General features: G+C 43.0%; 1 protein-coding gene across 1 annotated transcript in view; it reads right to left on the bottom strand.

The window, feature by feature from the left end:
- Positions 1-2293, bottom strand: part of LOC145410659 (uncharacterized) — a gene marked incomplete at its 5' end in the record, with an annotated part of 38269 nt that extends 35976 nt beyond the window's left edge. Inside the window, one exon of the mRNA XM_080280772.1 lies at positions 2072-2293. Coding sequence (XP_080136898.1) covers positions 2072-2293 — 222 coding nt within the window. The remainder of the gene's footprint in view (positions 1-2071) is intronic.
- Positions 2294-13534: the final 11241 nt, after the last annotated feature.

A 13534-nucleotide genomic window follows, 5' to 3' on the forward strand; every position in this document is an offset into this window, starting at 1 on the left:
TATTACTGCTTTCAGACTTCTGCTACTGCCCTCCAACCTCAGTCACTTCTTTCACTGCCTCTCTCGCGCTTGGCATTCACTTCAGGTAGCTACCCACTCTCTCCTTCAAATATTTCTGGCTCGACTCAAAGCATATCGATCGTCCCCTTCTCAGTGTGAAAAGGAGGGGGAGAAAAAAGGCGAGAGAAAGTTCGCTTCCCCCGTCGTCTCAGAATGAAAGTCAATTTAGCTGGCAGTCCAACAAATGCAAACACACCAGCCAGAAGCAACACCCAATCGCCTATTCCTTACCACCCCCTTTCCTCTGTCTCTCCTCTCTTTTCTCTCTCTCGCCTTCTCTGGAACACTTCTAGCCTCCTGTTGTTTAATTCTAGCCCCTCTTGTCTATTTCTAGCCCCTGTTGTCCATTTCTAACTATATTTCCACTTCCAGCCGTTCCCTTTTATTTCTATCTCTTGTTGTCAAATTCAAGGTAGTCCTGTAACTACCCTTATTAGCCCCTTCTTTCCCCCAATCCCCTAGTTCTCATTCCTCGCTCCCCAACAAGGTCCCACAATCTTCTGCCCACTATCCCTTACCCTCTTCTGGTCTTCTCTTCCCCCCTCCCATTCATCTCCTCCTATTCCCCTCCCCTTGTCCCTTCCTAGCCCCCTCCCTTTCCCCTTCCCAGCCCCCTCCCTTTCCCCCCTCGACACCCCAAGATGATGAACTCTTTTCGAATTCGTCCTGACAGCTGACAATCGACCGGTAATTAACTTTGCCTCACCATATTACGTTTCCTCATTTTCACCGTCAGGCTCTTCTAAGTGGCTCCCTGTTTCTCTCTCTCTCTCTCTCTCTCTCTCTCTTTCGGCGTCAAGGTCATTGGGTTCTATTGCCATGCCTGGGTTTTTAGCTTTTTGCCATCATCATCATCATCATCATCATCATCATCACCATCATCATCATCATCGTCGTCTTCATCGTCATCGTCATCATCACCATCATCATCATCATCATCATCATCATCATCATACTCAGAAGAATTAAACACAAACTGCCCAACAAGAACAAACAATCATACAAACACTTATACACAGCTGCAGATAAGCACAACCAGAGATAAACAAGCGAAATAGTAAACAAAGCGAGAGAGAGAGAGAGAGAGAGAGAGAGAGAGAGAGAGAGAGACGCAATATAAGCCATACCCAAATTGCTTTCTTTACATATTTACACAAGGCGAGCATGGAACAAAAATAAATATTCATGTATAATTCTGAACATGTAATTCACTGGGTAAGAATACGTACATCAGTTATTATGCATTTTTCACTGTTCAGGTGTACAGAAATTGAATGAGGCAACAGTCTTCCCCAAGTGTATGGCCTTTGGTTCTTTCTTCTTTTCATTAAAAAAAAAAAAAAATCGTCTAATGGTGACAGTGTTGAAATTTTGCAACGTAATATTGAAGAGGTTGATGGAGATTGATTTCAGTTGCTTGACTAGGGGAATTATCTCATAGGCTTCACGTTTTAATGTCTATTTATGTCAGAAATATAAAAAAAGGACGTCGTTTTAGTCAAGGAATTAAGAAGAGTTAAGCTGTAAATGGTAAAAAAAAATAATAATATATAGCAGGGACCTAAGTTACCAATTTGGGGAAAATATAACAAAGTACTTGAGATAAAAAGAAACACGGCTTATAGGAAAATCTCAGTTTACCTTTTGTCTCGACCAGAATCTACCAATTTGGGATTAAAAAAAAAAAAAAGAGGGAAAGAAAAAATATATAACCTAGAGAAACCAAAGAACTGAAGACTGAAGTTGGGTGTCTGTTATTTTTTATTTTTTCTTGAAGGGAACAGTCATGCGGTCTTAATGGTCTTTGTTTCCTATTTCCTTCCATTAAAATATATATATATATATATATATATATATATATATATATATATATATATATATATATATATATATATATATATATATATATATATATATATATATATATATATATATATGCACATCATCCCACTTTACCCCTCAAGGTACTAGGAATAAAATACAAGACGTCAATGCATCTTCACACACTCACATGCACAGTGAAGGTATGGGAGGGCTGGATATTAATAGGTTGATCTCTCTCTGTGGGCACGTAACGGTAGAACTCGGTGCGATTGTGGTACCACTTGAGGGAGTAAAGGCGCGTGGCTCTTAGGTCGTAGGAGCAGCTGAGGTTGGCCTGGCCCCCAGCAAAGGCGTACTGGGGCACCTCAACGCCTCTCAGTATGTCACCTGTACATCCCAACACACCTGAAAGAGAGGGATTGATTTAGGATACAGCAAGAACAACCATCACCACCACCACGACCATCATTATCATCTCCATTGTCAAAATACTACAATACTACTTCAGCCACTACTGTTTTGGCACCTCAGCGCCTCTTACTATGCCCCAGTACATCCCAACACACTTGAGAGAGAGTAAAGGAGTGAGGCTGATTGATTAGGAACACAGTAACGACAACAGCAATGGCAGTGGCAATTATAATCATCGTTACTGATCATGTCATACTATTTCTAGTATGTATGTTTTTGCTATTACTATGAGTTATCCCATATATGAGGAAGAGAAGTAAATTAGGGATACTTGAAGAAAAACAGGTGAACAATACTACTCCTAAAACAAGTATATACCATATCTGATATGATTGGCTACACCCTCGTCAACAGCCAACTCCCACAGCACCTGAGAGACAGAAGGTTAATTAGGGATAGCAACCAAGACCATAACAACAACACTGAGAAGCAGGTGGGTCTTAGGTCTAACTCCCTGCTAAGACGTCCTGTGGCACCTTCATACCTCTTGGAAGGTTCCCAGTACATCCCACCACACGTGAAGAAGTTCCTAATTCAGCAGCGCCATGATGTTCTTACCAAGACTGTCAAAACTGCTGCTAATGCCGGTGCTACAGTGACTACTGTGACGGTCATAAGTTAAGCAGAGAAGCCCGCAGACACAAAAGTCCTGAGAAATGAGGCAGAAATACATGCATTACTCAAAGTTATGCTGGCAACACCCCATTCAAGTCATGCAATCCGATTATTTGACAATTTGGATTGGCTTCTCAGACAGAACTTCTTCTTTTGACCTCATTCATCTTAGCTCTGAATTGTCCGTTGAACAGGCTACAGAACAACCTACCAAGCTCTCTCGCCTCGCCATGTCACTCAAGGTCATTTGTGGAGGCAATCTTCTGCCCTCTGATCTAGCACTAAGATCGCGACACCATCTGAGCCCTGGATCATCTCCCAACGTATGTGAAAATGATATACCAGTGAATACACACACACACACACACACACACACACACACAGTCAGATCATTTCCACAACCCTCACACATTGGCACTCATACCGCCTCCATCAATCGTGTATATTATCCTCGTTTAACGCTCTGGGATAGGGAGGGTTTAATTTGTCAGATGCCACGCTCACTGGACAGGGCCTAATGGGATGAGAAACGTAGGTATTTATGTATATGTGTTGTCTGTTCACCTGCCTTTCCTGAAGCAGAATGTAAGGTTGTTCCGTGCAAATTGCCTTCCCAGTGTCGCAAATCCTGAAAATAGTGCAAAAAAAAAAATACCATTGCTACTGTTACTACTACTACTACTACTAATGCTCTTACTGGAACACTCGCATGCCTCTAATACTCAGTTCACTTTAACTAGGGACAAAATTGCTACCTCTCCATCGTGAATACAGAACATTTACGAGATTAATACTTGAATATGGTGCTAGTCACGAAGAAGTTCTATCGGAGGGATAGTAAGCCACAGTACTGTCTTATTCTGCCACTGAGCAACGGGAAGTAAGGAACACAATGACGAAAATCTCTGCCTAGTTAAAATAAATGAAGCATTATAGATCTCTGCCGACATCTCCACACCTGAGAGTAATTAAGGGGAATACCTGTGAATCAGCGTCACCTGGGAAGAGTAATATCGGTGCGTACAAAATATTAGTATGCAACGCGAGTAGTAGATATATCACTTTGATAATGAACGTGCCTTTGCTTCAGAGTAATGGAGAAACATGGGGAGAAATGTTATTAGGAAGAGGGGGGGAGAGGGAAAGGGAGGTAGATAGGTAGGTAGGTGAGATCGAGGCGAGGGAGGGGGTGGAGGAAGGAGAATGAACATCTGTATCTGAGGGGCCCCACAACACCTGCCACTACCTTATCGCACCTGTTCACAACACCTGCCTCACAATACCTGCCCCACAACACCTGCCTCACCACACTGCCTTATCGCACCTGCTCATCACACCTGCCCTACAACACCTTCCCCACAACACCTGCCCCACAACACCTGCCTCACCACACCTGCCTCACAACACCTGACTCTCAACTTTTGCTTCACCACACCTACCTCATCACACCTGCCTCACTACACCTGCATCCTCACATACCTGCTTCAGTACACACCTGTACACCTGTCTACACACACACACACACACACACACACACACACACACACACACACACACCTGCTTCCACATACAGTACACCTACCTCAACACACACGTACCTCTACACTCACCTACCTCTACACACACCTGCCTCTACACACACCTGCCCAGCCACAAGTTTTCGGGTGGGCAGGCACACACAGAGTTGGTCAGCTTTCCTCATGCACCAGAGAGCTTGAGCTTCTAGTTAACCTGCAGACATATATACAGGCACACACTTGTATACACATAGGCTATATATGTTAGTAAACTTCCCTCTAGCATTGCAGAGTTTGAGGTGAAGCGAAGTGGTTATTTGCTCCCACATACAAGCACATAAATATCTACGCGCGCGCACACACACACACACACACACACACACACACACACACACACACACACACACACACACACACACACACACATAGTTGGTCAGTCTCCCTCGAGCGCTTCAGACCTTCAGGTGGAGTTCATTGATAGCCGCACACACACACACACACACACACACACACACACACACACACACACACACACACACACACACACACACACACACACACACACACACACACACACACACACACAGTTGAATTATTTAGAGACTGCAGATGACCTTGCTTTAAGTTGTTCTGGCATCCTATAGTTCTTATTCTTATTCTTCAATGCTGATTTTGAGTGACTTTTTCTCTATCGTCATATTTTTAGAGATGCGGAAACATCTCCTTGAGCGGTTCTGTCCGTCTGTCGCTCACTAACCTTTTTCGGAAACGAGGTGCTTAATTTTTGCATACCTAAGCGACTGTAGCGAAGTCTCATATTAAGGTGCCGAATCTCCCTCTTCACGCCCGTAAAAGTTAGCGACCACAGAGAAGCCCCATATTGCGGCCCTGAAGTTCCCGCATTTATCTGGTACAGTTGTTATTCATGAAAAGACTCTTCCATTTCTACTATTCACGCAAAAACCAACACAAATAACCACTGCCGCCACAATAACAGCCTCTCCAACAACCACGACACTAGGCTGCCCACCCACTCACCCACTACCCACACAAGACTCCCCACCCACTCACCCACTACCCACACAAGGCTGGCCATCCACTCACCCACTACCCACACACCTACAAGGCACACACTCATTACAGGCTACTTTAAACACACCACCACACACACATAATCATATAAACCTAACGATGCAAACACGCAGTCTGCACTAACATAGATTAAGTAGAGCTCATTTCGATCGGTATATAAACATCCGTATGTAAATGAATAAGTAAATAACTAAAATAGATAAATAAATAGATGCATAATTGTTAAATATTTAGTAATTCTGAAACTTACGTGATTGTCAGCTAATTTGTAACCGAGTGAGACAGGTAGGCAAGTTCTACATTACATTAAATTTCAGGTACGTAACAAATTGTCCACCTGTAAACATTGTCATATTATATCTATCTTTCTATCTGTCCATCGTTCTATCTATTACTCTGTCTGTCCATCTGTCTAACTACCTATCATTCTGTCTATAGTTCTATCTATCTGTCTACAAATCTAAGCAATGAAAAACACATGCTCAACAGTACCTCCATTACAAGCAATAATGTCTACGGATCCGATCATATTTTCTTCAGGTATTTCAGTTAATTAAGATGATGCTTCTGCCAACTTTCTAGTACCGAGAGATGCCGGAGGGTTTAGTGGGCGGGAGAGAGCCTTCTGTTTTGTTATCCTTGTCTTAAACTTCGATGATTAAGTTAGTATTTAGATAAGGAATAGCAAGGTCTGTGTACTCTCTCTCTCTCTCTCTCTCTCTCTAATTCTCCTTTGTTCCCCTCTCCCATATTTTTCACTTCCCTCCTCCTCGTATTTTCTTTTACTCCCTTTCCCTTGTCTCTCATTTTTCTCTGATTTTCTTTTCTTCACTCTCTCTCTCTCTCTCTCTCTCTCTCTCTCTCTCTCTCTCTCTCTCTCTCTCTCTCTCTTCCTGTTTCCTTTTCTCCACTTTTTCTTTTTCCCCTCTTCATTTTGTCCACTTTTATGATCCTCTTCCTTCCTCCTGCCCACTCTGTCTCTGTGTCTGTCTGTATGTCTATCTGTCTATCTATCTATCTCTATCTATCTATCGCAGCAGCCCAAGCCATACACCTCAAATACACCTCAGATACACCCCCTCAGCATTCTTCAAAATTCAGCAATACCTCGCTGCCCCGCATTCCACATCGGCCAGAAGTGTCTCTCGCTCCCAAAGGAATGCAAGAATTTATATATGAGATCTTTGACCCTGTGATCTCTCTTGGTCAAAAAAAAAAAAAATCGTCTAGTTTTTAGCATGCACTGAGAAGCAAAAAGAAGAGGGTACTTGAATCTGTAGAGCTGCAAATTTCGAAAGAGTTATGTACCCCTTTTTTTGGCATATATTTTATCTATCAGCTGAGCAAAATCGTCTGTAATAATAATAATAATAATAATAATAATAATGATAATAATAATAATACACTGCGATCATGACAACCAAATTTCTCTCAGCTGATCCAAATATGACCCGGAACTGACAACTGTAAAATAATTCCTTTTCTTCTTTAATTCCTGCCTTGACCAGACGATTTTCTTCAGCTCAAGAGAACCCCACAACAGCGAAGTGGTTAAAGAGGGCTGCATTACGTCTCTCAGTACGATTTGTCTATTGTATAGTGGGTAAAACTGATAGGTGATTAAAAAAAATAAAAATGATGTTATCGTAGTGAAGGGGTAACTTTTTGAGGGCTGAGAGAGAAAGAGAGAGAGAGAGAGAGAGAGAGAGAGACAGACAGACAGACAGACAGACAAACAGACAGACAGAGGTGAATGAGTTGTGTAATAGATGTGCGAGTGTGTATTGCATGTTAGAGTACGTAAATCTATTAATGTGTGTGTGTGTGTGTGTGTGTGTGTGTGTGTGTGTGTGTGTGTGTGTGTGTGTGACAGGAAGCGAGTCGGAGAATACGAAAAAACAGAAGGGAGAAAGAAAGATAATAACGATTTTGGAAAATAAAAATAGGAGGAAGATAAAGACAACACAGTGAGGAGAAACAGAAAAAGAAAAGGGAAGGAAGGAGAACGCAAGGGAGGGAAGAAAGAGAGAGAAAAGGGAGTGAAAGATGAAAGAAAGGGAGGTAAGATAGCCGAAGGAAAGAAGGAAGGAAGGAAGGGTAAAGGGAGTGAAAGAGGGCATGAAAGGGAAGAAGGGAGAGAGGGGAAAAAAAAGGAGAAAGAGAGAAAGGTTGTGAGAAAAGGATGGAAAGCGAAAGGGTGGGAAGGAGAGAAGGAGGGAAGGCGAAAGAGTCGAAAGAAAAAGAGAGGGAAGGAAGGAAAATGTAAAGGAGAGAATGAGGGAGGGAGAAAAGTTGAGAGAGAGAGAGAGAGAGAGAGAGAGAGAGGATGTTACATAGCCCTATTCACTGTGCTCCCAGTACTAAACATCACTGTTATGTATTTGGGATGAGGGGGGCATGGTCGCCTGCATAATTTAAGTGGGTGGGAGGGAAGAGGGAAAGGAGGAATGGAGAGAGAGAGAGAGAGAGAGAGAGAGAGAGAGAGAGAGGGAAATAAAATAAAAAGAAAGCTAAACTAAACATACTGAGACAGCAAATTATAGTTCATAGGTGTATGTGTGTGTGTGTGTGTATCAAAGTGAAAATATAAATGAAAGAGATACTGAGAAAGCATATTATAGTTCAGGTGTGTGTGTGTGTGTGTGTGTGTGTGTGTGTGTGTGTGTGTGTGTGTGTGTGTGTGTGAGGTCAGGTCAGGTCACCCCTTACATACTGACCTCATGCAAGTGTAATAGGACAAGGTTCATCCCGCTTGCCTTCCCATCCATCTTTTATCAGTATTCTCAGCTATCCTTCCTTCCCTCTTTGTATTTCTTCTAGACCTCCCGCCTTCCTTCTACAGCCTCTTTTCTCTTAGCTCCTTCTCCTCCTCCTCCTCCTCCTCCTCCTCCTCCTCCTCCTCCTCCTCCTCCTCCAGTCGCTAACTTGTGGAAGGGAGACTAACTTGTAGCTCTCCCGCCCGTGGACAATATCTTAACATCATCGGCGGCCTGTGTTCCCGCCAGACATAAGTGTTCTGGGAAAGTGGGGTTGGGAAAGCTGGGAAGGGGGAAAAAGAGGGGAAAAAAGTGGGGGAAAGAGGTACCAAGGTCTAGGTCTAAGTCCCAGTCGTCTCTCAATTTTTTCAAACTCTCAATCTTCCTCTTTTTTCCCCACTCACTTTTACCTATGAAGAAAATGAGGGTAATTTAAGTTATTTTCATCATATGCGGAAGAGTACCGCCTTGCGTTTAATTACTTACTACTAATTGTCCCGTGAATTGGCATAATCCAATACTTTTACCCACAAAATCAAAGGTTCCGCTTACCCCAGTCTCAAGAAAGCCTAGGTTGGGAAGAAGCGAGTTCGTAAAGTGTACGTGTTCAGTGTGGAATCGCGTCAGCAAGGGACGTCCTAGAACTGACAGATGTGTTTCTTTTATACATCTGACGAACTCTACTGCCGGGATGAAAGTCTCGAATTCTTCACTTGTCTTGTCAGGGACTTATTCAAGCACAGGTATTCGTTGTTACCTGCTTACTACCTACCAACATACCTTACCTATTTACTTATCTACCTGCCTTACCTACCTACTTACCTACCTGCCTGCCTGCCTGCCAGCCTACGCCCTCCCCTACTGTCTGTCTGTTTGTCTATCTGTCTGTCTGTCTGTTTCTCTCTCTCTCTCTCTCTCTCTCTCTCTCTCTCTCTCTCAATATTTCACACCACACCCTTGGCCATCAAATCTAGTTTACGCTGGTACGTCTTCTCTCATTAGTCTTCCTCTCACGGTCTCCCTCATCAGATTTCCGCCCCTACCTCACGTCTAATCTCCCCTCTTACACAACTCCTCCCCTACCCTCCCTCCCTCTCCCATCCCTCTCCCTTCTCTCATCCTCTTCCCTTCATCATCATCATCATCAAACTAACATTATTTTTAGTGGCACAAGGAGTGGCTGGAATTCAGAAACTGGAATGAAAAAGAGCATCGTCCACTTATCATCATCATCATCATCATTACAACCCTGTGTGTGTGTGTGTGTGTGTGTGTGTGTGTGTGTGTGTGTGTGTGTGTGTGTGTGTGTGTGTGTGTGTGTGTGTGTGATTTTACACCTACACAAAACCTCACAAGAACCCCTCCTATTCACTCTCTCATCTTTTTTTTTTTTTTCCCAGGCCCAACCAAATTCCATAAATATCTTGCAGTGCTTTCGACATGCCTTCTGCACCACCTCTCCTCCTGCATATATTTAATTCAAGCACTTCCCGCCTCTCCAGAAACCGCTAAGGTGTCAGAATATTTGATGGGTGAGGAGCAGGTGATATGGGAGTTGAAATAGGTGAGAGGGAAGTTGGAGAGAGGAAAGGAATGACGAAGGAAAGAAATGGTTGGAGGAGTGGGATGGATATTGGGGAAGGAAAAGGGGTAGGAGTGGAAGTTTGGGAAGGAAAAGAAGTTGGAGAGGGAAAAGGAATGACGAGGGAAAAACATGGTTGGGGGACTATATGTAGATTATCACATTTTAAAAGTTTTTGAAGAATGAAATGTTGTCTAAGTCGTATTCTAATCTGGAGACTTCGTAATTCCTCTTCCTTAGCGATTTATTTCCCCATCATACACTTTGCACTCTCTTGTATTTGACGTGCATCAGTATCGGCGCAGTTTGCATTGGTAAGAGCCAAAAAGGATTATTAATGTGCGTTGTGGAAAATGAGTCGCAAAGGAGACGGAGTTAGGAAATCAATAAAGGCAGATAGAAACACGACCCTCCGTTCAATAGGCATCATGGAGTACAGCAATTTGTGGATAATTTTGTCTATGTAGTGAATGGATGGATGGATGAATGGATGAATGGATAAATAGGCTGATGGATGGATGCATGGGTGATTGGATGAATGAATGAATAGATGGATGAATGGGTGAATGAGTGAATGGGTGAATTGATGAATGGATAAATGGATGAATGGATGCATGGACCAATTGATGAATGGATGAATATAACCGGTCAATCTGTTAATAATTCTACTTTTAAGATTACGTATTCTTATATATGGGGCCGTCCTACCCTGTGAATGATTTAGGTTATAATGTCTCTTGAGGACGTATATATGTCAGGTGAATTTCTGCTTCTTGATCTTCTTGCTCTCGTTCTTCTTCTTCTTCTTCTTGTTCTTCATGTTCTTCTTGTTCTTGTTCTGGTTCTTCTTCTTCTTGTCATCGTTTTTGTTCTTATTCATCTTGTTCTTCCTCTTTGTCTTCTTCCTTTTCTTCGTCTTCTTGTTCTTCTTCTTCTTCTTTTTGGTTCATGTACTTCTTGTTCTTCCTCTTGTTGTTGTTGTTGTTGTTGTTTTCTTCCTATTCTTGTTCTTCTTGTTCTTGTTCTTCTTCTTGTTCTTGTTCTTGTTCTTTTTCTTCATGTTTTATCATCTTGTTCTTCCTCTTGTTCGTCTTCTTCTTCATCTTCTTCTTCCTCTTGTTCTTCTTTTTATTTTTATTTTTCTTCTTGTTGTTCATATCTTTCTCCTTCCTCCAAATTACTCTCTTACAGTATCAAGGCCTATAATTTTTTCCCCTAGTCTGTCCTTTTAGCCTCATCAGTACGAGAGGCCTTCCCAAATTTTAACAAACACGCAAGACAAAAACAAGACTAAATTTTAAAAAGACGTCATGGTACTGAAGAGGTTAAAGAGATTCCCCCGTAGCCTTATATAATTTTCTGGTGGTTTGAAGAAGAGAATGGGGTATGTAAAACGTAACCCAAAATGAAAAAATTGAAATCGTGAAATAAAATAAGGGATTGTAAATACAGTAAAGGGGTTAATTGGCTCTAATCAGGAGGTCACAGAGAGAGAGAGAGAGAGAGAGAGGGAGGGAGGGAGGGGGAGAGAATCTGGGTTCGATCAGTCCTCATGTTGCTATCACTTCCCTTCACTTCACCTCACTCCTCCCGCCGCACTTCCAATCAACCCAATATATAACCAGCCGCGCAGAAATGAGCCAGGGTAGTCACGGTCTTAGAGTGAGAGGAAGGAAGGAGGGAGGGGCGGAGAGGAAGGAAGGAAGTAGGGATGATGGAGAGAAAGGAGGAAGATAGTGGGGATAGAGGGAAGTAAGTAAGGAGTGGAGGTGTCATGGAAAGAAGGGAGGAGGGAGGGAGGGATGGAGAGAAAATGACGAGGAGGGGAGAGGTGAAGGGGAAGGAAGGAGGAAGGCAAGGAAGAGGGAGGGAGGGAAGGAAAGAGGTGAGAAGTGGAAGTGTAGTGGAGGATGGTGGAGGAGAGGATGAGGAGAGGGAGACGGGGAGTGGAGGTGTGGTGAGGAAGAAGGAAGTGAGCTTACAGATGGGTAAGGCTGGAGAAGGAAGGAGGAAGGAAATGTGGAGGTAAGAAAGAGGGGTATTAGAGGTGGAGGTGGGAGAAGAGGTTAGAGATGGAGGTGTGGAGGTGGAGGAAGAATGAGAGGAAAGGAGGTGGTGGGGAAGATAAGGAAGAGGTAGGATGCACGTGACGTCACCAAAACAACAAATCACTCTGGACTCTCGTATTTGGAACAATGGAGTTGAAATTAAGTGCCTGATTATAGGACTAAATTAACTCAAGGGAATGCTTTGATTGATAGAATTTCAAATAAAAATAAGGTAAGATAAATCAGGGAAGTTTCACATTAAGAAAAAGAAGAGGAATGGGTGAAAAAAGTAAAGGTAGATCAATAGGTAGCACGGTATGGCAACCTTTGGGCACGGTCTGGGCTACCCACGCAGGCCAGGTATTGTCTTCGGCTCGGTACGTGACTAATTATTTCATGTCTATATGTGTAAACCATTAAAGACACGGATTTTATTAATGATCCGTCAAATTACCATCAGTTAATTAAAATATACCACACAGGTCACGGGCAGTGGGATTTTTTTTTGAACAAACACTTATTTTAGATGGGATATAAAGTACAATTCTTCCCCTGCAGGTGTCTCGTGTCTTTGGGTTTGTGAGGACGTGATTTGGTGCTGCTGCTCTCTTTTTCCCCACATCGTCTTGAAGGAGAGGATCCCGGGAGGCGAAAATCAGGTAAGTGACAGTTCTGTGTATATTTGAAAGCAAGGATATAAAAGAGAGTGTGAGAAGAGACGACAAAAAGAGGGAATGCGAGGAACAAGGAAGGTGTGGAGAGCATGATGGTCGTGTACTGGATGTGAGAAAATATGATACCACGCCGAATTTATGGGTGTAGAAGGGCTGGACAGGGAAGTGAGGGGAACAAAATTTGAAAGGTATGCCTAGAGGAAAGATGCATCCAATCTTAAGGTGCCAGGAAGGAGGGAAAGAAGAAAAGGATGGTGTTAAGGAAAGAGGGAAAGGAGTGAAGTGTCAGCAAGGGGTGGAGGTATCAAGGAAGAAGAAAAGGGAGAGGAGAGGCGAAGGGACTAGGAAGAAGAGAAGGGAGAGAAGAGAGGTGAGGGGTGGAGGAATTGAAGAGAGAAGTAATGAGAAGAATGGAGAAAATAGAGGTGAAGGTTGGAGGTATCAAGGAGAGAAATGAGGTAACTAGCGCAAAGGTATGAAGGCCTGAAATCGCCACGCCACAGAAAGAGAGAGAGAGAGAGAGAGAGAGAGAGGTCAGGTCACATCCCTTACTGCTGACTGTGGGTCCCCGGGCGACAGTCACTCACACAGCGTCATTAAACTCGCCACATCTCACGCCACGGGACATGGTTTAATTCCCAGCCCGCCATCTTCACTGTCTTCCCTTAACCCATTTTCTCCGATTGGTGGATTTTGGTATTATTTTTAAGCTCATACCAGAATATTTTGTTCACCTGAAGCTCATACCAGAATATTTTGTTCATTTGAAAGAGACCGTGGGTATGAGAGGCTTCGAAACAATCTCAAATGAACAAACAATTTCGTTCAGAGAGAATCATAGGGATAAAATCTTTGGAAATTTCGTGTTCATTATTTCAGCCTTTTTCCTCTTACG

This window comes from Coenobita brevimanus, chromosome 86 (assembly GCF_032717465.1).
Source record: "Coenobita brevimanus isolate Jiangsu-jjx chromosome 86, ASM3271746v2, whole genome shotgun sequence".
Lineage (NCBI taxonomy): Eukaryota > Metazoa > Arthropoda > Malacostraca > Decapoda > Coenobitidae > Coenobita > Coenobita brevimanus.